Source organism: Piliocolobus tephrosceles, chromosome 14 (genome assembly GCF_002776525.5).
Source record: "Piliocolobus tephrosceles isolate RC106 chromosome 14, ASM277652v3, whole genome shotgun sequence".
Taxonomy (NCBI): domain Eukaryota; kingdom Metazoa; phylum Chordata; class Mammalia; order Primates; family Cercopithecidae; genus Piliocolobus; species Piliocolobus tephrosceles.
Genome location: NC_045447.1, coordinates 64467335 through 64490990, shown reverse-complemented (window position 1 = coordinate 64490990; position 23656 = coordinate 64467335). Strand labels below are relative to the sequence as shown.

Genomic DNA, 23656 nt, shown 5'->3' with positions numbered 1-23656 from the left:
TTAGGTGATTGAACACATTTTTAAAGTTGATACATAATGAATTGTACAAATTTCTGGGGTACTCATTGAGCACATTTAAGTCAGTTGCTTTAACATCTTTGTTTAGTGGACTTTTATTTATGTGTGAATGTAGTTATTGCCTGTAGGAATAATTAATTGATACTTTGACTAGTAATTCCAGTGTCTGGGCCTCCTCAAGGTTGGTTTTGTCAAATTCTTATTTTCCTAAGAATTGTCTATACTTTCCTCTTTCGTGTATTTTATATGTTTTTGTTGAGAACTAGACATTCTAGGTATATTTTTTCTTGTGCATGGCTGGAGCTGCCTGTGACTTTTCCAAACAATTATTGCAACATGTGTATTACTTACCGTACGTGGTCACTGATGTTTCTGTTTTATTATCTCTATGGTCAGTCAGTGATCTGACAAAGGTTTCCTTAAATACCTGGCTCCAAAAAGAAAAAAGGCATCTTGTCTCTAAGTCGTCCAATATAGATCCTGCTGGGGGAAGCTGCTGCCACCAAGAGGGTCAAAACCAATGCATGTATCTGGGCCAGGCACTCGGTATCACCACACCAACCAGAACATACAATCCCCAGTTCTTACAGAACAGGTCCTCACTGTGTGTCCTGGCACCAGCCAGCTTCTCCAGGAATTCAGGCTGCTGTCTCATCAACAGAGGGGTGAAGGAGTGAGGGTGGTAGTTGATTTGCACACAGTGCTTACTAATAAAAAGCAGCAACTTCTCCCTTCATCAAACACTCCCCTGATTGTTATAAGTGTCCCATCAGGTTCCAGAGTTCCAAAGTAGTTTATTCCAGTCTTTCATTCCAGCTTACTGGTTGCTTCTGTTAGAGGGACTGAGCCCTGGTGCTGCCTACTCTATTTTGTGACATATTCCCACTTATTTTTAAAACATCCTGCATCTAAACCAGTTCAGCCTGGCCCCTGTTTTATATTAATTCAGCACACATAAAAGATCAAAATATATTAAAGATGTCATGGTGTTATAAAAAGCATGGGGTTTAGAGCCAAACAAATCTGTATTTGCATCCTAACTCTCTGGTATGGCCTTGAGTAAATCACTGAACCTGTAAACTTTATCTATAAAATAGCTTTCATAGGAATATTTGATAGGGAATGTAAAAATGTAATTGGAAATGTCAGTGTTATACCAACATTAGTTGATACTCCTGTTTGCTCATCAACTGCTAAGTATTCAGTACCACACATCTTATTAGATGCATTATGTACACATTCCCAGCCACAGTTTTGTAAAGTAAGTATTTTCTGGTTTTGTTTGTTTACTGAAAGTAGATGAAACTAAAGCTTAGAGATGTCTTAACAATTTTCCTGGAGTATAATTAGGCATCAAACCCAAGGCTGCTTGACTCAATCCCTTGCTGAGAGCCATTGTACCACACTGCATCTTATCTGAGTTATAGTATCTGATTTCACTGTCTCTTTTTCTTTCTTTAGGAGTCACATGCCATAGGAAAAAAGCCTGAAAATTCAGCAGACATGATTGAAGAAGGGGAGCTTATCCTATCTGTGAATATCTTGTACCCTGTTATATTTCATAAGGTAAGTAGTAAAACCTTTTGGATTTCATGGATAATAGTAACTTTTTACAAGTGTTTAATTATTTGAAGAGGCATGTCCCTATGCTTACATTAAAAAATAAATGCTCTGAGCATGGTGACTCATGCCTGTAATCTTAGCACTTTGGGAGGCCAAGGCGGGAGGATCACTTGAGGCCAGGAGTTTGAGACCCATCTGGGTAACATAGTGAGACCTTGTCTCTACTAAAAATCAAAAAAATTAGCTAGGCATGGTGGTGCATATCTGTAGTCCCAACTGCTTGGGAGGCTGAGGTGGGAGGATCACTTGAGCCTAGGAATTCAAGGTTGCAAGCGAGCTATGATTGCACCACTGAACTTCAGCCTAGGAGACAGAGTGAGACTTCGTCTAATAAATGCAAGCATATGCTGCCTATCTGACATTTTCTTTTTAGAGTTGACAATCTGTAATCTTGTGTCATCTGTTCGAATAAGGAATATTGGAAATAAGGTCAAATTTCAAACAATCTCTCGATCCAGTAGGATTACAGCTATAGTATTGAAATATATGCCTGATTTCTGCACTAGAAGCAAGTGAAAGTATATGTAAATCCATAATGATTCTAATTCTACAAATTCTTGAGAGATTTTTGCAGAATAGGTGGCTAACGGAGGAATGGAGTGACCTATGTTCACTAATTTAGAATACTTGGGAAGTGATTGAACTAACCAGAGATGACTCTTTGATGAAAATACAGAACATCATTAAGTCAAGGGTATCCAAGACTCTTTTAGGAGAAAGAACTCTTTCCTAGCCCAGAGTGTATATATTCTTGATTCCTTAAATAGATGTGTCATAAATTCTGATGAGTTGTTATTGAAATATTAATATATATAAATTGCACTTATGAATAAATAGGCTTTTATGAAGCATCTGGGATGTAGTTAGTACTAATTATCTTATTTAATTAAGATCTCAAATTGCTGGCCAGGTGTAATGGGCCACACCTATATCCTCAGCACCTTTGGAAGGCTGAGGTGGGCTGATCACTTGAGCTCAGGAGTTCAAGACCAGCCTGGGCAATGTGGCAAAACCTCATCTCTACAAAAAATACAAAAACTAGCTAGGTGTGGCGGTTTGTGCCTGTAGTCCCACCTACTAGGGAGGATTGCTTGAGCCTGGGAGGTCAAGGCTGCAGTGAGCCAAGATCATGCCATGGCACTCCAGCCTAGGTGACAAAATGAGACTCTGTCTCCCACCGTCAGCCCCTTCCCCCAAAAAAAGATCCCAAATGACCAATCATAAAAACAAAGTAAACCAAAGTAATGCATCTGGGTTTACAACCTTAGGTTGCAGTATAGATTGCCCGACCTCAATGAATGAAGTAACTTTCAGGAAATTTTAAGACAGTCTTGCTAAATGAAGTTATTTTCTGGTGACTGTTAATGCTCATATCAGTTTGGTATCATCTTGATTATAAGCTTTAGTTTAAACCAGAAAATTTCCATGGCTAAGTATGTTGGTTGTACCTGTGGGATTTTTGTTTGTTTGTTTGTTTTTGAGACAGGGCCTTGCTCCATTGCCTAGGTTGGAGTGCAGCGGTACAATTGCAGCTCACTACAGCTTTGCTCGAGCAATCCTCCTGCCTCAGCCTCCCAAGTAGCTAGGACTACAAGCATGTATCACAAAGCCCAGCTAACTTTTAAATTTTTGGTAGAGATGGGGTTTTTCTTTGTTGCCCAGGTTGATCTTGAACTTCTAAGCTCAAGCAATCCTTCTGCTTCGGCCTCCCAAAGTGTTGGGATTACAGGCATGAGCCACTGTGCTTGGCCATTCCATACTATTCTGATTTATGGAGGTGACTGAGTGATGACATGGAGAGGCTATAATGCCTTTGAAAGAAGATTTTTATTACATTTCCTTAGAGGAGGGCACGTACCATGTAGGGCCACAGGAGGAAGCACCATTCTCAGTCAGGAGGCTGAAAGGGGAGAGGGGAAGGCATAGACCACAGTTTTTATTGGGATTTCTGTGGGAAAGACAAGGTAGGGAAGAGTAAACAGTTTAGGATTGGCTAGTTTGAATAATTCCAGTAGGTTTGGGGGCAGAGGGGCTGTCCCTTGTAGCCTGGTGCTGGGCCCTGGGTGGATTGAGGTTGAGGGAATACTAGGTTGAGGGAAATAGTGGCTTGGTGTGTGATAAAGGAGGTGGTTTCAGAGTGGCTCTGGATCACAGGGGAGCCACTCTGAATTTTGGCCATTAGTTTGGCCTTATAATTATTGGATGTGAAGATACAGAACATCAAGTTATGGGGACAATTTAAACTTAAGAAAACTGACTGGGCACAGTGGCTCACGCCTGTGATCCCAGCACTTTGGGAGGCCGAGGCAGGCAGATCTTGAGGTCAGGAGATCGAGACCATCCTGGCTAACATGGTGAAACTCCGTCTCTACTAATAACACAAAAAATTAATCGGGTGTGGTGGCGGGCGCCTGTAGTCTCAGCTACTCAGGAAGCTAAGGCAGGAGAATGGTGTGAACCCGGGAGGTGGAGCTTGCAGTGAGCCAAGATTGTGCCACTGCAGTCCAGCCTGTGTGACAGAGCAAGACCCCATCTAAAAAAAAAAAAAAAAAAAGCCTTAAGAAAATCAGCAATTTAGTTTTGTTCCAGTCATGACAGGATTTGTAGTTTTATTGCTTTGTCTCTAAATGAACACTTATTTATTCTTTGACTTTTAGCACAAAGAACACAAACCATACCAAACAATGCTGGTGTTGGGCAGTCAAAAGCTCACAGAACTGAGGGATTCAATTCGCTGTGTCAGTGACCTCCAGATTGGTGGTGAATTCAGCAACACTCCTGACCAAGCCCCTGAGCACATCAGCAAAGTAAGGTGATTTCCTCCCATAAAACAAAAGGAAATAGCAAGCTAAGAAAATAGTGATTACTCTAGAAGGTTCATAAATGTCCCAGTAAATCCTTTTCTTCTCCTGTGGGATTCCATCAAGCTACTACACTATCTCATTCTTTCCCTTTATCACTGGAACTTTTCCAAAGAGGAGGCCAGACTCTGTTTTGATTTTTTCATCTCTCATTTGTTTCTAAACTATTGTATGGAGACTTTTCCTTCTGGGCTGATAGTGACCACCTAATTTTCTAAGCAGTTGGTCACTTTTCCATTTTTATATAACTTGACCTCCCTGTAGCATATGACTTTGCTGTTCATTCACTCTTGTTTTAAGCTCTGTCAGCATTGCGATCTGTCATAATTGTCCCCAGCAAAAGGCTGGAGTCGACCTGAGAGCCTTAATAGTTAGCACCCATTCTTTGCCTTTCGCTGCCCAAGGACCAGTACCAAACAAGGAGAGACCATATGAAGTTGGTCCTTGCTGGTGTTTCCCCAATGTGTTGCTCTAAAAAGGAAAGAGAAGTCCTGCATACCCCCTGGATAAGGATGGAAAGGAGCAGTGTGATAGACTGGCTACCCGCAATGTTTTCAGAAAGGATCGTTTACCTAATAAAGCAGGAGGGCCTTGATCCCTTCCACATTTCATCATAGGGCAGGATTGAACTACACCTGCTACAACTCTGGCAGAGGGGCTCAGGTTTACAGGGCCATTTCAGGGGAGGGATAGCATCTCCTAGAGATAAGTAAAAAGATATTTGGAACAACAAGGATGGAGACAGTGTTTGGATAGGAACCAATACAATCTCCTTTTTTCCTGGTTCCTGTTCCACCAGCCACATAAATGTTGGTATAACTTAGGTTTAATGTTAGCTTTTTTTTTTTTTCTCCTTAGGCTGACATATAAGACCTTTTATAATGATGATTCCCAAATTAACTTTGTACTATTCACTTGCTGCCTTTACGCCTTATTCATCCATAGTGAATTTGTGTATTTTCATCAGTGTACCATACTTTTTCATGTTTCTGAGTATTTGAACATAGTAGGAAGCCCTTTCCTTCCTTCCATCCATTTTGTGAGTTCATTCTCAGATTTCTAAACCTAGCTCAAAACTCACCAATTATATACAAGTTTTCTTGACTCCTTTCTTTTTTACCCTGCCACCTTTTCATTTGTCCATTGTAGTGTATATTTCAGTATGCTGATTCAGTGTAATGCATGTGTCTGCTCTACAGGCTGACTGTATTCCAGTTTTTGGTAACCAGTGTGGAGACTAGCATCATGGCTCACATGTAGATTTCACTTAAGTACCTGTTGAGTTATGCTAAAAATGGTTTTTAGATATTTAGTTTCTTCGGGGTTGCCATCTCAGTGCTTTTGGAGAGAAACAATAGGATAAAAAGAAAAGTAGAATTTCAAAACTTTATGCTAACTAGGAAATAAGAGATTTATTTATTTTATTTTATTTATTTTATTTATTTTTTAGATGGGGCTCTGTTGCCCAGGCTGGGGTGCAATGATGCAATCTCGGCTCACTGCAACCTTCACCTCCCAGTTTCAAGTGATTCTCGTGCTTCAGCCTTCCAAGTAGCTGGGATTACGGGTGGCCCCACTGCACCCAGCTAATTTTTGTATGTTTAGTAGAAATGGGGTTTCACCATGTTGGCCAGGCTAGGCTTGAACTCCTGACCTCAGGTGATCCACCTGCCTCAGCCTCCTAAAGTGCTGGGATTACAGGCATGAGCCACCATGGCCCGGCTAATTTTTGTATTTTTAGTAGAGATGGTGTTTTAGCATGTCGGGCAGGATGGTCCGAACTACCGACCTCAGGTGATCCACCCGCCTCAGCCTCCTAAAGTGCTGGGATTACAAGGCGTGAGCCACTGCACCTGGCCAAGATTTATCTTTTCTTTAAAGCAGCAGTGGCAATCTTCTGCAAAGTTAATCTTGTCAAAAAAAAAAAAAACATAAGATGTAATTGTTAAATAATAAGATCAATCTAAGAAGAAAAATCTGAATTTATCCTCTTCATTCCGACCATCTGAACATTGCTCAAAGCAATTTGAGTCAGATCTGGGAATCAGTCTTACCTTCAGGAAGCCCTGGATAATGTTTGTCTGTTTGTTTTTTGATCAAGTCCAGTCTGGGCAACAACTCACTGTGTTGCCCAGGAGAAGGTTTTAATCAGGCTTTGTGAATTTACTTGGTCTGTACATTGGTGCTGATACCTTCAGAAGTTTTCTAAGCAGGGATTAAATAACCCATAATTGTATTTTAAAATATTTACATATCTACTGTTATATTGTTTCTGTCTCTTCTATTTTTTTTTCCAGACAGGGTTTTGCTCTTGTTGCCCAGGCTGGAGTGCAATGGCGTGGTCTTGGCTCACAGCAACCTCTGCCTCTTGGGTTCAAGCAATTCTTCTGCTTTAGCCCCCTGAGTAACTGGGATTACAGGCGTGCACAACCATGCCCAGCTATTTTTGTATTTTAAGTAGAGATGGAGTTTCTCCATGTTGGTCAGGCTGGTCTCGAACTCCCGACCTCAGGTGATCTGCCCACCTCGGCCTCCCAGAGTGCTGGGATTACAGACGTGAGCCACTGTGCCAGCCAGGGAAGTTTATTAGTGGATGACTTTTGATTTAAATGGAAAACATTCTTGTTCTTTTAGAGTTCACCTTATAATTAATAATTATGCCAAAAGATATTAAGTTTCTTAAATCACCTAAGATGAGGTTTTATGGAAGTGTTTTGTAAAACACAATTATATATATTAAACTTCATTTTGTTTCCAAAATAAGTCATTAGTTATTTATTTAGAACCTTTATTTCAGACCCTGCTTACCTCTTTGAGGGTGTAGAAGTATATTAAGTGGCAGATTTTGTATTGTAGCAGCTAGTCATATGACATTAAGTGCATTATACATTTTAATCTCCATAAGAACCAGTGAGAAAGGTAAAGGCTTTACTCACATTTTACATGGGAGAACAGAGGGTGAGTGAGATTTAGTGACTGGTCCAAGAAGAAACAAGATAGCCAGTCTTGCAAGAGTGTCTGATGCGAACACAAGATGATCTGTAAGTGGGGGAATGAAGACAGGAAAGAAAAATGGAAGCTTGAAAGAAGTAGGAGAAAAAATAAAATATTAGGGTAAAATTATTTTAGTACCTGAAGCATATATCTCCTATACATAAATTGCTTTTGGCCTTCACCACAATCCTGTAAGACATCGTGGCATATACTATTATTCTCATTTCACAGATGAGAAAACAGGTCTGAGAAGTGATCGCTACATACCAGAATCACAAAGCTAGTAAGTGGTAGGTTAAGGAAAATAACTCAGGTCTTCTGACCCTCATCCAGGGGTCTAAAGAGATGGTGAAGGACCAGTTTAACAGAGTGCTTCTCAACTCTGGTTGCATGTTTTTTTCTAGAGAGCTTTGGAAAAATACTGATCCCCAAAGATTCTTAATGAATGAGTCCGAGTTGACATTTGGTGTTTGGTTTTTTGTGATTTGATTTTGCAGTCAGGATTGAGAGCCACTGCCTTGACGGAAGCTGTGGTAGAATGAGTTAAGAAACCTTGAAGGTTCCCACCAGTTGTGGTACAACTGTGGTACCTGGGGCAAGATTGCTTGAGTAAAAATAGAAATTCAGATTCTGTCTGCCTAAGAGTTACTGAAAATATAAAGAAAGAATTTTTGTAAAAACATTGCAAATACAAAAAAAATGCCAGAAAAACGTAACTTGATGATCATTGTTATCACTGGGGAAACATTAAAGATAGGACTTTGTTTAGTTTTTAGTTCTAGTATCCAACACGACTTACTGCTGTGTATTCATATGATAAAATAATGATGTTTATTTGATTTCTAATTGGGTTTCTTTCATGAATCTCAGGAGAATATACACATTTGAATCAAACGTAGTGATTAAAACAGCAGTAGGGTAAAATTGAAAGTAGTAGCAGTTTTTGTAACATGTATTAGTGTGATTTTATGATACATAAATTTTGAATTAATACTTAGAGCAATTTCATAATTGTTAATAGTTGACTTTCTCTCAATACCATCTGTTTTCTTGTAGGACCTATACAAATCAGCCTTCTTTTATTTTGAAGGAACATTCTATAATGATAAAAGATACCCGGAATGCAGAGATTTGAGCAGGTATAGTTTCCAAAAATCTTCTCAAAGTCTTTCCTATTTCTGGTTATCAAAGTAGTGTTATCTCCACAAATCCTGTTATTGGCCTATTAAGGACCTTTGCCAAGGAATTATTGATAAATCTTGTCTTAAGCATTACATACATCCAAAAAAAAAAAAAATTAGCCAGGTACAGTAGTCCCAGCCACTCCAGAGGCTGCGGCAGGAGAATCTTTTGAGGCCAAGAGTTCAAGGCTGTATAGCGTGCTGTAATCTCATCTGTGAATACCCACTACTCTCCAGCCTGGGTAATATAGCAAGACTCTGTCTCTAAAAAAAAAATAATAATAATAAATTAAATCCCATTAACACGCATTATTAGTCTCTGGCCTTTACATATAAGTAATAGTGGTAAATTAACCTGTCACTGTTTTTTCTGCCTATCTAGTATATACTATTTGTGCTAGTTGATGGTGATATATATGTTGCTTAAGTAGATAATATAGGAAAAATCTATATCTAAGCTCATTTTAATGAGACCATACTTTCATTATCAGTGTCTAAGCAATTAGAGTATATAAGTATATATATTATTGTTGCCTTTTAAGAAAAAAAAAAAAGTGTCGTTCTGTCATCGTACAGTGGCACGATCTCGGCTCTCACTGCAACCTGTGCCTCCTAGGTCAAGCCATTCTCGTGCCTCAGCCTACCAAGTAGCAGGGACTACAGGTGTGTGCCATCATGCCTGGCTAATTTTTGTATTTTTAGTAGAGACAGGATTTCGACATGTTGGCCAGACTGGTCTTGAACTCCTGGCCTCAAGTAAGCCACCTGCATCAGCCTCCCAAAGTGCTACATTACAGATGTGAGCCACAATGCCCAGCCTATTATAGCCATTTTTAATCTGTATTCTAACCCAACAGTTCAAACCTATTGGTTTCAGCATTTTTTTTGGTTTTTTTTTTTTTTTTTTTGAGACAGTTTTGCTCTTGTTGCCCAGGCTGGAGTGCAATGGTACGATTTCGGCTCAATGCAACCTCCACCTCCCGGGTTAAAGTGATTCTCCTGCCTCAGCCTCCCGAGTAGCTGGGATTACAGGCATGTACCACCACACCCAACTCATTTTGTATTTTTAGTAGAGATGGGGTTTCCCCATGTTGGTCAGGCTGGAATCAAACTCCCGACCTCAAGTGATGCACCCACCTCGGCCTCCCCGAGTGCTGGGATTAAGGTGTGAGCCACCGTGCCCAGCCTTGCATTTGTTTATACTGTAAATAATTGAAGACTCCAATGAGCTTCTGCTTATGTGGGTTATAATTATCAATATTTATGATATTAAACATTGAAACTAAGAAATATTTGAAATACTAAATCTCATTACATACTAACATTTTGTGAAAAATATTTTTCAAAACTCAATAATGAGTGACATTGTTACACATTTTTGCATTTAAGCTAAAGTGATACACATCATGTAACCTGCAGAAAACTGATCCCTTATGAAAATTCAGCATTCCTAATCTCAACATGTATCAAACATTTTGGTCTTCATCTCAAGATGGCAACTGTCCAGTTAGTTGGGTGAGCTAGGTTAATGCGAATCACTGCAATCACAAACTGTTTTCTGTAGTTTTTAAGTTTTTGTGGAAAAATGATACATCCTTGCCTTTTCCCCCCTTAGAACTATCATTGAGTGGTCAGAGTCGCATGATAGAGGATATGGAAAGTTTCAGACTGCTAGAATGGAAGATTTCACCTTCAATGACTTGTGTATTAAACTGGGTTTTCCTTACTTATACTGTCATCAGGGAGACTGTGAACATGTCATTGTCATTACTGACATAAGGTAGGTTATTTTTTTTTTTCTTTATTTCAGAGCACAAAAGCAGGGATAGTTTTTTTTAAAAATAAGAGGAGTAAAAGTAATGATCATTGCAACTTGACTTGGAAGCAGCAAAAATGCTGTCTTCTTTCCATGCAAAGACCAACTCTTTCCATCCATTTGCATCCTCTATTGTTCGTTATTTTGGAAAATCTATAAGAAATACTTTACTATTAGAAGGTTAAAAATCTGTTAATAATTTAAAAAGTATCTCCATTTTGTATTAAACAGCTGTTATTCAGGTAGTAGTTATCCATTTATAGATAACATTGCAACTTTGTTTTTAGGTTTCTCTTTTTGCCAAAATTTGAAGGAGATAAAAGGGAATTGGAGGAAGAGTAATTCTAATATTTGACAAATGTGAAGTCTTAATGCTTTGACAAAGATTTAAATTGGGAAGGAGCTAAGATAGTCTAAAATGGGATTTGCGGATAAGTTATAAATTTAAACAGCTAATAGCTCTTTTTCCATGAATAAGGCTATTCATTTCCTCTTTATTTAGGAAATCTGTTTAAGAAGGAATACTATGTACGAATAAACCCTGCTCCAGTGCTGGTTTGATTCCTTATGAGAGACCATTTAAAACTTTTTTGTGGAACAATAATGTACCTGTGTTTGACCAGTAATTAGAAACTAGTAATTACTGGTATTAATTAGTAATTTATTATACCAGTAATAGAAACAGATGCCTGCCACGTGCAGTGGCTCACGCCTATAATCCCAACACTCTGGGAGACTGAAGTGGGCAGATTGAGCCCAGGAGTTCGAGACCAGCCTGAACACCACAGTGAAACCCTCTCTACAAAAAATACAAAAATTAGCTGAGCATGGTGGTGCGTGCCTGGAATCTCAGCTACTCAGGCTAAAACATGAGGATTGCTTGAGACCAGGAGGTCAAGGCTGCATTGAGCTATGATCATGCCACTGCATTCCAGCCTGGGTGACAGAGTGCGACCTTGTCTCAAAAAAAGAAAAAAAGGAAAGAAACTGATGCTTTCAGAAAGTCCCTGCTTCTATTTTTGGTCTTACTGACTCATCTCCAAAATTTTGTATCTCATGCACTCCATCTCCGGAAACTACCAGAAGATGTAAAAGTGCTTCACAGAAAGTGTACACCATGAACAAGAAAGACATGGAATGCAACACAGAATGGGCAGAATAGGTTAAATAGACATAAAAGGGATTCTCAGAATGATGGAAAAGTGAAATCCCAGTGTGAGAGCTTTGTACCAGATCTGGAGATTTGATCCAGGGTCTGGAGCCAGGAGCATACAAAACTCAGGAAGGATGTCTGGGGGGAAAATAAACTGGTTGACTCCCAGTTGTTCACTGTTCTGTCAGAAAATAGGTGACTGAATTCGTGACAGGTACATTGAAAATTAAGCAAATGGGCCAGGTGCGGCGGCTCACACCTGTAATCCCAGCACTTTGGGAGGCCAAGGCGGGTGGATCACAAGGTCAGGAGATTGAGGCTATCCTGGCTAACACGGTGAAACCCTGTCTCTACTTAAAAAAAAAAATTAGCCAGGTATGGTAGCAGGCACCTGTAGTCCCAGCTACCCAGGAGGCTGAGGTAGGAGAATGGCGTGAACCCGGGAGGTGGAGCTTGCAGTGAGCTGAGATTGCGCCACTGCACTCCAGCCTGGGCAGCAAGACTCCATCTCAGAAAAAAGAAAAAAAAAAATTAAGCAAATGTAAATGGGAGAGAATTAATAGATTAATAGCTAGAAAACAAAATGTTGTCCCATAAATGTCAACTATGTGGCTTAGGTTGAAGTAGCACTAATTCGTCATGAATTAAATATCTGTTTAACCAAAATTATGGTAGTTCTGTGGGGAGAAGAGCCAGAAGCGTATATAAACCTTGGATTTATATGACTTTTAAAATTATAGACAGTACATTTATGTCTTTGATGTTATTAAAGCAGCCTGGGCACAGTGGCTCATGCATGTAATCCCAGCACTTTGGGAGGCCAAGGTGGCCAGATTACTTGCAGTCAGGAGTTCGAGACCAGCCTGTCCAACATGGCGAAATCCTGTCTCTAAAAATACAAAAATTAGCTGGGTGTGGTGATGGACATCAGTAGTCCCAGCTACTTGGGAGAGTGAGGCACGAGAAGCACTTGAATTCGGGAAGTCAAGGTTGCAGTGAGCCAAGATTGTGCCACTGCACTCCAGCCTGGGCGACAGAGCAAGACTGTATCAAAAGAAAAAAAAAAGTTATATAAGCTGTTCTGCCTGCTCTTCTTTCAAATGTGGGAAAATATACTAGCCTTGTAATAAACATAAGATGGAAGGCAACCCCCAGTTCTCTCTGATGGCTTTATTTTCCGTACATTTCTTTTCTTTTCTTTCTTTTTTGAGACAGAGTTTTGCTCTGTTGCCCAGGCTGGAATGCAGTGGCGTGATCTCAGTTCACTGCAACCTCCATCTCCCGGGTTCAAGCAGTTCTCATGCCTCAGCCTTCCAAGTAGCTGGGATTACAGGTGCGTGCCACCTTGTCTGGCAAATTTTTGAATTACTTATTTTTTTTGAGACCGAGTTTTGCTCTTGTTGCCTAGGCTGGAGTGCAGTGGCATGATCTCGGCTTACCGCAACCTCTGCCTCCCAGGTTCAGGCGATTCTTCTGCCTCAGCCTCCTGAGTAGCTGGGATTACAGGCATGTGCCACCATGCCCAGCTAATTTTGTATTTTTAGTAGAGATGGGGTTTCTACTCAATCTGTTGGTCAGGATGGTCTTGAACTCCCGACCTCAGGTGATCCGCCCGCCTCAGCCTCCCAAAGTGCTGGGATTACAGGTGTGAGCCACCACGCCCAGTCTAATTTTTGTATTTTTAGTAGAGAAGGGGTTTCACCATGTTGGCCAGGCTGGTGTCGAACTCCTGACCTCAGGTGATCTGCCCATGTCAGCCTCCCAAAGTGCTGGGATTACAGGCATGAGCCACCGCGCCTGGCCTTTTCCATACATTTCTTATAGTGTAGGCCTGTTTCTATAAACAATGTGATTCCAAGGCTGAAGGATAAAAACATGACCCTTAAACTCATGGTAACTTCTTGATACAGTGATCAACAAAAGAAACATGATCTGTTTGAATGTCAAAGAAAAAGCAAATTACACTTTTTGTTTTCTTGAGAAGAGGGTGTCACTCTATTGCTCAGGCTGGAGTGCGGTGGCAAAATGATGTCTCAGTGCAGCCTCGGCCTCCTGGGCTCAAGCAGTCCTCTTCCCTCAGTCTTTCCCATAGCTGAGATTATAGGCATATGCCACCATGCGTAGCCAATTTTTTTATTTTTTGTAGAGACAAGGTCTCACTCTGTTTCCCAGGCTGGTCTTTAACTCCTGAGCTCAAGCGATCCTCCTGCCTTGGCCTCCCAAAGTGCTGGGATTGCAGGCGTGAGCCACCACGTCTGCCCTTTTGTTTTTTTAAACAGTTTACATTTTTTAAGAGTATGCAATGTAGGGCTTTTTAAAAGGCAATTTAGAGAAGTCATTTTTATCTTACAGGTGGATTTAATCATTCAGTGCCATTCCATAATACCAATTATCAAAAGGTTAATTATTTTCTGATGGTGAAAGTTTTAATTAAAAAAAATGGTATTTTAGAATTGTTAGAGACCTTTAGAACAATTTTGTGTAGTCCTTTCATCTTTCAGAATAATCTGAAGTCTGTCATGATTTACAGGATTTACCCAAAGCCATGGAGCTGATTAGTGGCAGAGTAGAGATTGACTTCATTTTTTTTTTTTAATAAAAGTTATGAAACTTCTTAAAGGTTTCATAATTCTGACACTTAAAACTAAGATTCTACCAATTCATATTATGCCAGGAGTCAGAATTAGATTTTAATAAAGGAGACATTAAAAAAAGAAGAGCCACATTGTAACAAACAGTTAATCTAGGTAAAATATTACTGAGTAGCTTTGCCCGAATTGTTTCATTATACGGTACTAAATGTTAGCCAGGTGTGGTGGCTCACACCTGTAATCCCAGCACCTTGGGAGGCTGAGGTGGGAGGATTGCTTGAGGCCAGGAGTTTGAGATCAGCCTGGACAACATAGTGAGACCCTGTCTCTACAAAAATTTTAAAAATTATCTGGGTGTGGTGGTGCATACCTGTAGTTCCAACTACTGGAGAGGCTGAGGTTGGAGGACTGCTTGAGCACAGGAGTTTGAGGCTACAGTGAGCCAACATCATGCCACTGTACTCCAGCCTGGGTAACAGAGTAAGACCCCATTTCAAATAAATAAAAATTAAAGGTACTGGTGTTAAGCAAAGCAAGGATTCTCTGGTAGAATACATTCAAGAAATGCTCTATATGATGGCCCCCTCTTTGCGGGGGTCACAGTGTACATTACCATAGAGGGATTTGAGAAGTCTAAGGAAAGAAAACCTTGTTTAATCCAAAATGCTCTTGGAGAAAGTATTTTGTGGAACACAGTTTGGTCAAACATGGTATAACAAGTAATTTAGCAATATCTTGTAAGCAAAAATTGAAAGTATCTATTTTCCTAATACTCAGGTACAGATATATTTAATAGCTCATAAAAATTTGTCACTTAATATTTATCACCTTAATATCTTTATTTTCCCATGAACAAAAGGCTTGTGCATCATGATGACTGCTTGGATAGGACACTGTATCCCCTCCTTATCAAGAAGCATTGGCTATGGACCAGAAAATGTTTTGTTTGTAAAATGTATACAGCTAGGTGAGTGATAATGTTTTTTTTTTTTTTTTCTCTGAGAAATGGTAGTTTTGACTTTTGGTATTTGTTTTCCACTTTGGATCTAAGAATATTTGTACTTTAGGTTATAAATATGAAGTATCATGTAGTAGGGAAGTGCCACAAAACCAGTTTAGTGAGTTAAAACTGACATTCTTAAATAGTAAGAAAATATTATATGTACACAAGTCCAGAGGTAGGTCAAATTTAAGGCTTGTAAAATGTATACAGCTAGGTGAATAAAAATAAAAGTTACTAGTGTTAAGAAAGCAAGGATTCTTTGATAGAATACATTCAAGAAAAGCTCTGTACAGTAACAGTAACTCCCTGTTAGAGGGTCACAGTGTACATTACCATAAAGGGATTTGGGAAGTCTAAGGAAAGAAAACCTTGTTTAATCCAAAATGCTTGGGGAACCATGTTCTTTCTGCTTCTTGTCCACACAGCTTACATAATCAGCTTCATCAATAAAACTTCATCAATGAAAAAAATACCACAGCACATCACATGAAGTTAAAATATAGTTTTATAAAAAATTTTTATTTCATGTGATTCTACATGTTTAGATTATAAAGCATTTCTTTTTTTTTTTTTTTCTTTTTTTCTTTTTTTGAGACAGAGTCTCGCTCTGTCGCCCAGGCTGGAGTGCAGTGGCCAGATCTCAGCTCACTGCAAGCTCCGCCTCCCGGGTTTACGCCATTCTCCTGCCTCAGCCTCCCAGGTAGCTGGGACTTCAGGCGCCGCCACGTCGCCCGGCTAGTTTTTTGTATTTTTTAGTAGAGACGGGGTTTCACCGTGTTAGCCAGGATGGTCTCGATCTCCTGACCTCGTGATCCGCCCGTCTCAGCCTCCCAGAGTGCTGGGATTACAGGCTTGAGCCACCGCGCCCGGCCTATAAAGCATTTCTTACTGTGGGTCAGTGAAAAAAAAAAGTTTGTTGCTTTTGGAGGTTGAGGTGGGAGGATCACTTGAGACCTGGAGACCAGCCTGGACAACACAGCAGTAACTGTAAAAAAAAAAAAATCTGAAAGCCACTCAGAGGACAGGGAATTTAGTATAGGTTGAGCATTTCAAATTTCAAGAATCAGAAATCCAAAACTTGAAAGTTTTTGACTGGCAACATCTGATGCTGAAATGATCAGTGGAGCATTTTGGATTTCACATTCTCAGTGGAATGCTCAACCGGCAAATATAGACATAATATATTTAAAAATCTGAAAAAATCTGCAGTTTGAAATACTTCTTTCTGGTTCCAAGCATTTCAGATAAAGGATACTCTTTTTTTTTTGAGATGGAGTATTGCTCTGTCCCTTGGGTTAGAGTGCAGTGGCACAATCTCGGCTTTCTGCAACTTCTGCCTCCCGGGTTCAAGTGATTCTCCTGCCTCAGCCTCCTGAGTAGCTGGGATTACAGGCACACACCACCACACCCAGCTAATTTTTTTTTTTTTGTATTTTTAGTAGAGATGGGGTTTCGCCATGTTGGCGAGGTTGGTCTCAAACTCCTGACCTTGTGATCCACCCGCCTTGGCCTCCCAAAGTGCTGGGATCACAGGCATGAACCGCTGCGCCCAGCCCACATAAAGGGTACTCAACTTGTATCTTCAGTTTGTTTTCGCCACCCCACAATATTCTTTTCTAAAAGATCAACAGGAAAACATGATAAATCAGATAAAAGGGAAAATAATGTTAAAAGCAAACATTCCATGAGATGCAGAATTCAAACATACCATACAATAGCATCTTCATGCCATTCAACATTTTGGTTGAATGATGTTGCCTATATTGCCATTTGTATATACTTTATAACATAATCTTGAATTATAGGTAAATAGAGTTACATAAGTTTTCAAAATAACCAGTACTCATTTATCAGTTAAGAAGGTATATTAGGCAAAAGTGTATCAGATCTGTAGCATCTAATTTTGTTACGGTTTTTCAAGATGGTCTGTTAGAAGAAAATGACTATATTCATACTTGGAGGATAGGTATGTCATGGCAAATGTGTGATGCTTTCAAGTAGATTTATATTCTTCCTTTAAGGGTAATACTACAGAGAAACAGCATTCTGCAGTGTTTCTTAATATTGGATGACCTTTTGCTTTGTAGAGAGTATTGGTGGTATTTGCATCTATGTATACAAAATTAAAGATTATGCATTAATAACAGACTGATAAGGAAATAGTGAGAATGTTATATTTACATATTGCTACAGGTCATAACTTAAAGCATGTTAAGGTATGGAAAATTTGATTGTAATGATGTACTTCTTTTTTTAAAAACTACAGATGGGTGACGAACAATGACAGTTTTGCACCAGAGGACCCATGTTTCTTTTGTGATGTTTGCTTCCGAATGCTCCACTATGATTCAGAAGGCAACAAACTGGGGGAATTCCTTGCTTATCCTTATGTTGATCCTGGAACCTTTAATTAAGAATAGCTACACTCACAAAAGTACCCCCTCATGAAATAACTGTTCTCTTGGATGGTTACCTTTTTTCTAAGAAACGCCACTGAGGAACAGGATCCACTTTGAACAGTCTGCTAAAGCTACCAAAAACAATTCCAAATCACAGATTTTCTTATAAAGTAATGATTGTATTTAAATGTTTAACATAGTTACATTTCATATTTATTCCAAAGAGTATTTAATTTAGTGCTTTTTACCCATTGAGTTGTAGTACTTTATATATTCTGACTTTAAATCCTTTGTCAGACACACATACTCGTTCTCCCAATCCATGCCTTCCCTATTCATTCTCTGTCCAGAGTATTTTTTTGCTAAATATAGAATTAATGATACATCAAGTAGTGGAAGTGTTTTGAAAATGCTTTGAAGAATGTGAGAGCTACACCTTCTACCATGAGGCTTCCAAGGTAAAGATCCTTCACATATCTGTAACGGAAATTAGGGAGAATGAATTATTTACAAATAAGACAACATTAATAGCTTTGGGATAATTTATTTTTGTTTTTGAGACAAAGTCTCGCTTTTGTTGCCCAGGCTGGAGTACAACGGCGTAGTCGTGGCTCACTGCAACCTCTGCCTCCTGGGTTCAGGTGATTCTCTTGCCACAGCCTCCTGAGTAGCTGGGATTACAGGCACCAGGCACCATGCCTGGCTAATTTTTGTATTTTTAGTGGAGACGGGGTTTCACCATGTTGGCCAGGCTGGTCTCACAACTCCTAACCTCAGGCGATCCGCCCGCCTCAGCCTCCCAAAGTGCTGGGATTACAGGCATGAGCCACCGTGCCCAGCTGCTTTGGGGTAATTTAATGTTAGTGTGCTGTTGAGTAATGTTAGGTTTTGTTTTGAGGGAAACTAGGCATACAAGACATGTTAATAAGACTTTGTGAATAATGGGTTTAAAAAGATACTGAGTATATACTCATAACTCCAGAAATAACATTAACTTGAAGCTTTATTTCTTGACAAAAGCTTTATGAATGCTATGAATTTAAAAATGTCAATTTAATACTATGATTTAAAAAAATAGATTTCGTATGACTGTGGAGACATGGAAAAATCAAGATCCTATTGATACGCTAGCTCTGGCTCACTTATTCTTGGGTAATATTATTGGATATATACCAATATTCTATAAGCAAAAAGAAAAAAGTAAGATTTTCTGGCCCAGGTCTTCCATTCTTCTGGTCCCCTTACTATAGTAATCCTAGTAACTCTCATCTTATTCTGAGGAAAAAAAAAAATTTTTTTTAAACTTATTTTTTGATACAGGGTCTTACTCTGTCACCCAGACTGTAGTACAGTGGTGTGATCTTGGCTCACTGGAGCCCTGACCTCCCCAGGCTCAGGTGATCCTCCTACCTCAGCCTCCCAAGTAGCTGAGACCACAGGCACAGGCCACTATGGCGGGCTAATTGTTTTATTTCTTGTAGAGGCAGGGTTTCACTATGTTGCCCCGGATAGTCTCGAACTCCTGACCTCAAGTGATCCACCCGCCTTGGCTTCCCAGAGTGCTGGGATTACAGGCATGAGCCACAGCACCCAGCAAAAGAAACTATTTATTTTCAGGTCTAGACTATCAGATAGATTTATAGCTATCTATATTCAAATATTTTCTGGAAACCTTTATGGGTAGAAAATTTAATACTGTTTAAAAGACTTTTAGGAATACTATAGACTTCAAATGCATCATTTAAAATAAATAAATTCCACTTTCTCTCTCCTAGGTTGTATTTAAATTTGACTGAATATCTGGATGGCTAAGAACAGACATTTATATAAATGGAAAACTGACGAAACCTATAAGCCTATGTGTTTAAAAGATTGACAGTGAAGTATGTTTTATGGACTTAAATGCCACAAACAGTTAAGTCCGTTGGCTTGGAGAGGACAAGCACATGTTTCTGGTACGTCTAGTGTTCTCATTCACTGATTCAGTCAGTACGCAGATAATCAGTATAGAGAACTGGCTTATGTTATACCTTATGTTATACCTAAGTTTTTACTTTCTTGTATACAACAATGCTAAAATTGAGCAGATTGGTAACAGCCAGCAAACCATAGATTTAAGATAAATGATTTACGCAACCCTAAAATTCCATGGGTAAAAATTTTGATTCCTTTATTTATAATATTGCATTCCTTATAGGTCTTACATGCATATGCACGGATACTGTATTTTATTCATTTTCATTTCATACTCTCAAACCTCAAAAAGTTAATTATCATAATGCATTATTCCGTGTGTGGTGTCAATTCATTTTAGTGGACAAAGAAGAAACATGCCAGTTAAAACATTTCTGCTACTGGCATTCTATTATTTGAGAATGTTTTTCTGCTAGTTCTTAAGGTTAACCTTTTCATCAAAGACTCAGGTACCTGTTATTGTTTCCTGGTGAAACTGAGGAGAAAAGTTAACCAGGTTAATCCCAGTTTGCCCGTGTGTAATGTATCAGTTATACAGGTATCCAACCAAGTTCAAATCAAAAGAAATTCCTAACTTTGTATATTTCTGGAGCTGTAAAACCCCTGATTTAAGACAGCTTTTCTTTATGCTTATTTCAACCAAAATAACACACCTGTCAAATTACATGTAACATGTTATCTAATGAAGATAGGCAAATGTGAAAATGTTGTCATGAATATGTCAGTCAACCTGCTTGGTAGTTGAATTTGACTTTTATGTAATAGTGGATGCACATGCACAAAAGTCACCAGAGAAGCAATAGCTATTTCTTTAAACATTCTTCAGGCCTCAGTACCGTTTAAGGATAATTAGACATTTTAGTTTTACTAGGAGAAAGGTCATCTCTAACATTGTGTTGCAGAATTACACAGCACAAACAAACACATTTCTGCCTATTAAACCAGCTTCTTTGTTTCTAAAGAGTTTAATGATACGGGTTTGCTGTTTCCATTAGAGCATCCTTTCTCTGGCCAATCGGACAAAATAAAGTTAGTGAAGCCCTCACAGCACCCTATGAGAAATCTTTGCTCTTATACAGGATTAGGTGCAGACCTCATCTTGACCTGACATCTGTAACCAGGTAAGTGTATGTGAGTGGGAACATAGACAGCAGTACTGTATCAGCAAAATCTATCATATTATTTGAAATCACCAGATATAATATTAAAGTGCATGGTTCTCTCCAGTTGTTCGCATACCAAATCCCAATCAGTTCTCAGATTCAGATGGATGTATCTGCAATTTCTCCAGGCAGCCAAGAAAACCTTCAATAGTTCTGCTCAGTCATGTATGACTTTTTTTTTTTTTTTTTTTGAGACGGAGTCTCGCTGTGTCTCCCAGGCTGGAGTGCAGTGGGGCAATCTCAGCTCACTGCAACTTCTGCCTCCCAGGTTCAAGCAATTCTCCTGCCTCAGCCTCCCGAGTAGCTGGGATTACAGACACGTGCCACTGCGCCCGCCTGATGTATGACTCTTTTATTCAGTAATCAAAACACATACGTACACACACACCAGCCCAAAACAGGTGTTAAAACATACATATTACACATACTTTTTGCGGGGCAGGGTGGGGGCTATCTCAAAATTACCTCTTGGTGCCTTGTCAAGCTGTGGAGTTTTGACCACACACACCAATTGAGCCAATGAACAATTTCAATGATCCTGAAAGTTCTTCAGTCTTATGAATAATTATCAAGAGTTCTGAGAATGATAGTTATCTGTAAATCAGCCTATGACAAAGCAAATTTCTTGAGTTACAATTAAAAGGCAGTTATGCTTGAAGTGAACATCAACTAGTTAGAGCAAGGTCAGCTTGTACAAGCTGACATAAATTATGAGAATGATGCTGTATCTCTAGAAGTTGAATATTCTGTGGCTTCTTTGTAAAACTATAGATCTAGTGGGTTATGGAAAGAAAGGGAGGGTGAACAAAAGATAAATATTTCCTTTATTTTTATCATCTTGAGCTTACTATTTAGTTAACCCTGTTTCCCAAAACAACACAACCTCTGTGACTAGTTAACTAAGAAATTATTTCCTTCGCAGCAAACCCAGAATTTCATCACTTACTCTTGTAAATAGGAAGAAAGTAATTTACTAGTAGAGTTTGGTAGAAAAAATCTTTAATCAAAACAAGTTTACACGTTGAACTTATGGCTTAACTAGAATAAATCTAAGTTAAAACTGTATAAGGATCAAACAGATAATGACTGGTATATATGCAGGTTCTCTCAACACAGTGATTCCTAGTTCCACTATAAGACCTCGTAAAAGCAAAACTTCAATTCTGTAGATGAAAACAGTTATCCCAGAGAGTCAACCATACAATGTCATACACAGATGCTGGTCTTAAGCCATTTTTTTCCATATTCATATAGTTTCAAAACATGATAAGTATCCTACTTATTTAAAAATGCCAAATGACCTAATATCAAAATATCTTAGAAATGCTATCATTTAGTTAACATACACTTAAATTTTGTAACATTGATTTCACCCTGGATTTAGTCCATACACGTCAATGTACAGACTATCAAAGTACTATGTTGGAAGAACTAGTGTTTGTATTTTTGGAATCTAGAAAATAAAAATAATATAGCCATAATTTCAAATAGGTGTTTCCTCATATAGCATTTATTTATATTTGTCTAAGCATCATGATTTTTTCTTCCAATTAAGTACTATTTAGTGATTTCCTGAAGACATCTTTAACATTTCTCAAAAATAAACTTACTTAGTTTTCAGTTTTAATTACTAGTGCCTGCCTATAAAAGGACCTTAAATGATTTAACCCTAAAGCCAGATTCATTCCTATATATAGCCAGTCAGTTATCTGCAGAGAAGTCCTAAGACTTCACTGAATGTTCAGCCACAAACATAATTACCTTCAAAAATTTAGTTTGTATTTAACATCATGTTTTATAGTTTGTAGATTTCTCAGTCAGTTCAATGTCAGTTACTTAACTAGTTGTCATACCAAACAAACCATACAGACTTTAGATAAAAAGGGAGTGAGTACTTGTATAGAAGTAACATTTTATCTACCATAAAAATGCTCAACTTCTACAAAACCCACAAACAGTGAAAAGACAGTCTGGTAAATCCAAGGTTTGTAAAAACTATGCACAAAACCCACGGTATTTGGGGAAAGGCAAGGTTTATACAAGTAGCAGTTTTAAAAATGTAACTTTGTTCTACTATCAATTACACATTAACATACACACACTAATTGAAAATATGCTACAACCATGTCTGGAAAAGCAGTTTAACATTTTCTAAATGGATTTTATCCCACATTTACTGTATAATGTAGCTGTTAATACTGCACAAGTATACTTAGCAATAATGTTTACTTTAAAACAAAGGGATCTTCTCCCCTGTAACAAATTTTCAACATCAAACCTATGCTTATAAAAATTTAAAACTTTCAGCAGTCTATTTCAAATGAAAGCCATTACAAACTTCTCAAGTGTTCTCTATATTCCAGGTATGTCAACCTAGTTATCTAGTGTAGAATCCTTCAGAGATATTTCAGTCTCTCTCTCTTCACTGGATGGCCTGAAGAAAAGGGGAAAAGAAATGTACAATAACTGGAATTAGAATTTTCTCCTAATGAAGAAAAAAAGACATTAAGTCTGCATTATATTTTTAAACTCATGAAAAGACTGAAATCAAACCAAAAATAAACTTGTTATTAGAACAGTCATTTTTTTCTTCTTCAAAACTGTTACACCTTCTTCCCAAAGTAATACGCAGATGAAGCAAAATAACTCAGGAAAGTGTCACAGACCAAGCCTTTTCCATCATTTCTAGCTTAAAAGTGATTATTAAAGAACCTGAGCATGTTTTGTATCTGTGATACCAACACATTTCAAAATCTTAACAAAAAGGTTGATATACACATAGACAACAAGATTTCCCTCAATTTCAGAATTAGAAGAGATGCTTCAGGCCGGGCACGGTGGCTCAAGCCTGTAATCCCAGCACTTTGGGAGGCGAGGGGC

At 38.7% G+C, this 23656-nt stretch overlaps 2 protein-coding genes across 4 annotated transcripts in view; one reads left to right on the top strand and one right to left on the bottom strand.

Annotated features, from left to right (window-relative positions):
- SNAPC3 (small nuclear RNA activating complex polypeptide 3) overlaps window positions 1-20346 on the top strand; it is a 43238-nt gene extending 22892 nt beyond the window's left edge. Inside the window, exons 4-10 of one of the 2 annotated variants that reach the window (XR_002731799.2) lie at window positions 1480-1584; window positions 4299-4448; window positions 8553-8635; window positions 10293-10457; window positions 15097-15204; window positions 17507-18097; window positions 19415-20346. Coding sequence is in view for 1 of the 2 variants with exons in the window: in XM_023213117.2 (XP_023068885.1) it covers window positions 1480-1584; window positions 4299-4448; window positions 8553-8635; window positions 10293-10457; window positions 15097-15204; window positions 17507-17654 (759 nt within the window). In the remaining variant the exon portion in view is untranslated. Of the gene's footprint in view, window positions 1-1479; window positions 1585-4298; window positions 4449-8552; window positions 8636-10292; window positions 10458-15096; window positions 15205-17506; window positions 18920-19414 lie in introns of those variants that run through there. The other variant, XM_023213117.2, reaches the window with a different exon arrangement.
- A 1263-nt stretch (window positions 20347-21609) lies between these two features.
- Window positions 21610-23656, bottom strand: part of PSIP1 (PC4 and SFRS1 interacting protein 1) — a 51262-nt gene continuing 49215 nt past the window's right edge. For both annotated transcript variants that reach the window (XR_002731798.3, XM_023213114.3), the window contains exon 16: window positions 21610-23210. Coding sequence is in view for 1 of the 2 variants with exons in the window: in XM_023213114.3 (XP_023068882.1) it covers window positions 23150-23210 (61 nt within the window). In the remaining variant the exon portion in view is untranslated. The remainder of the gene's footprint in view (window positions 23211-23656) is intronic.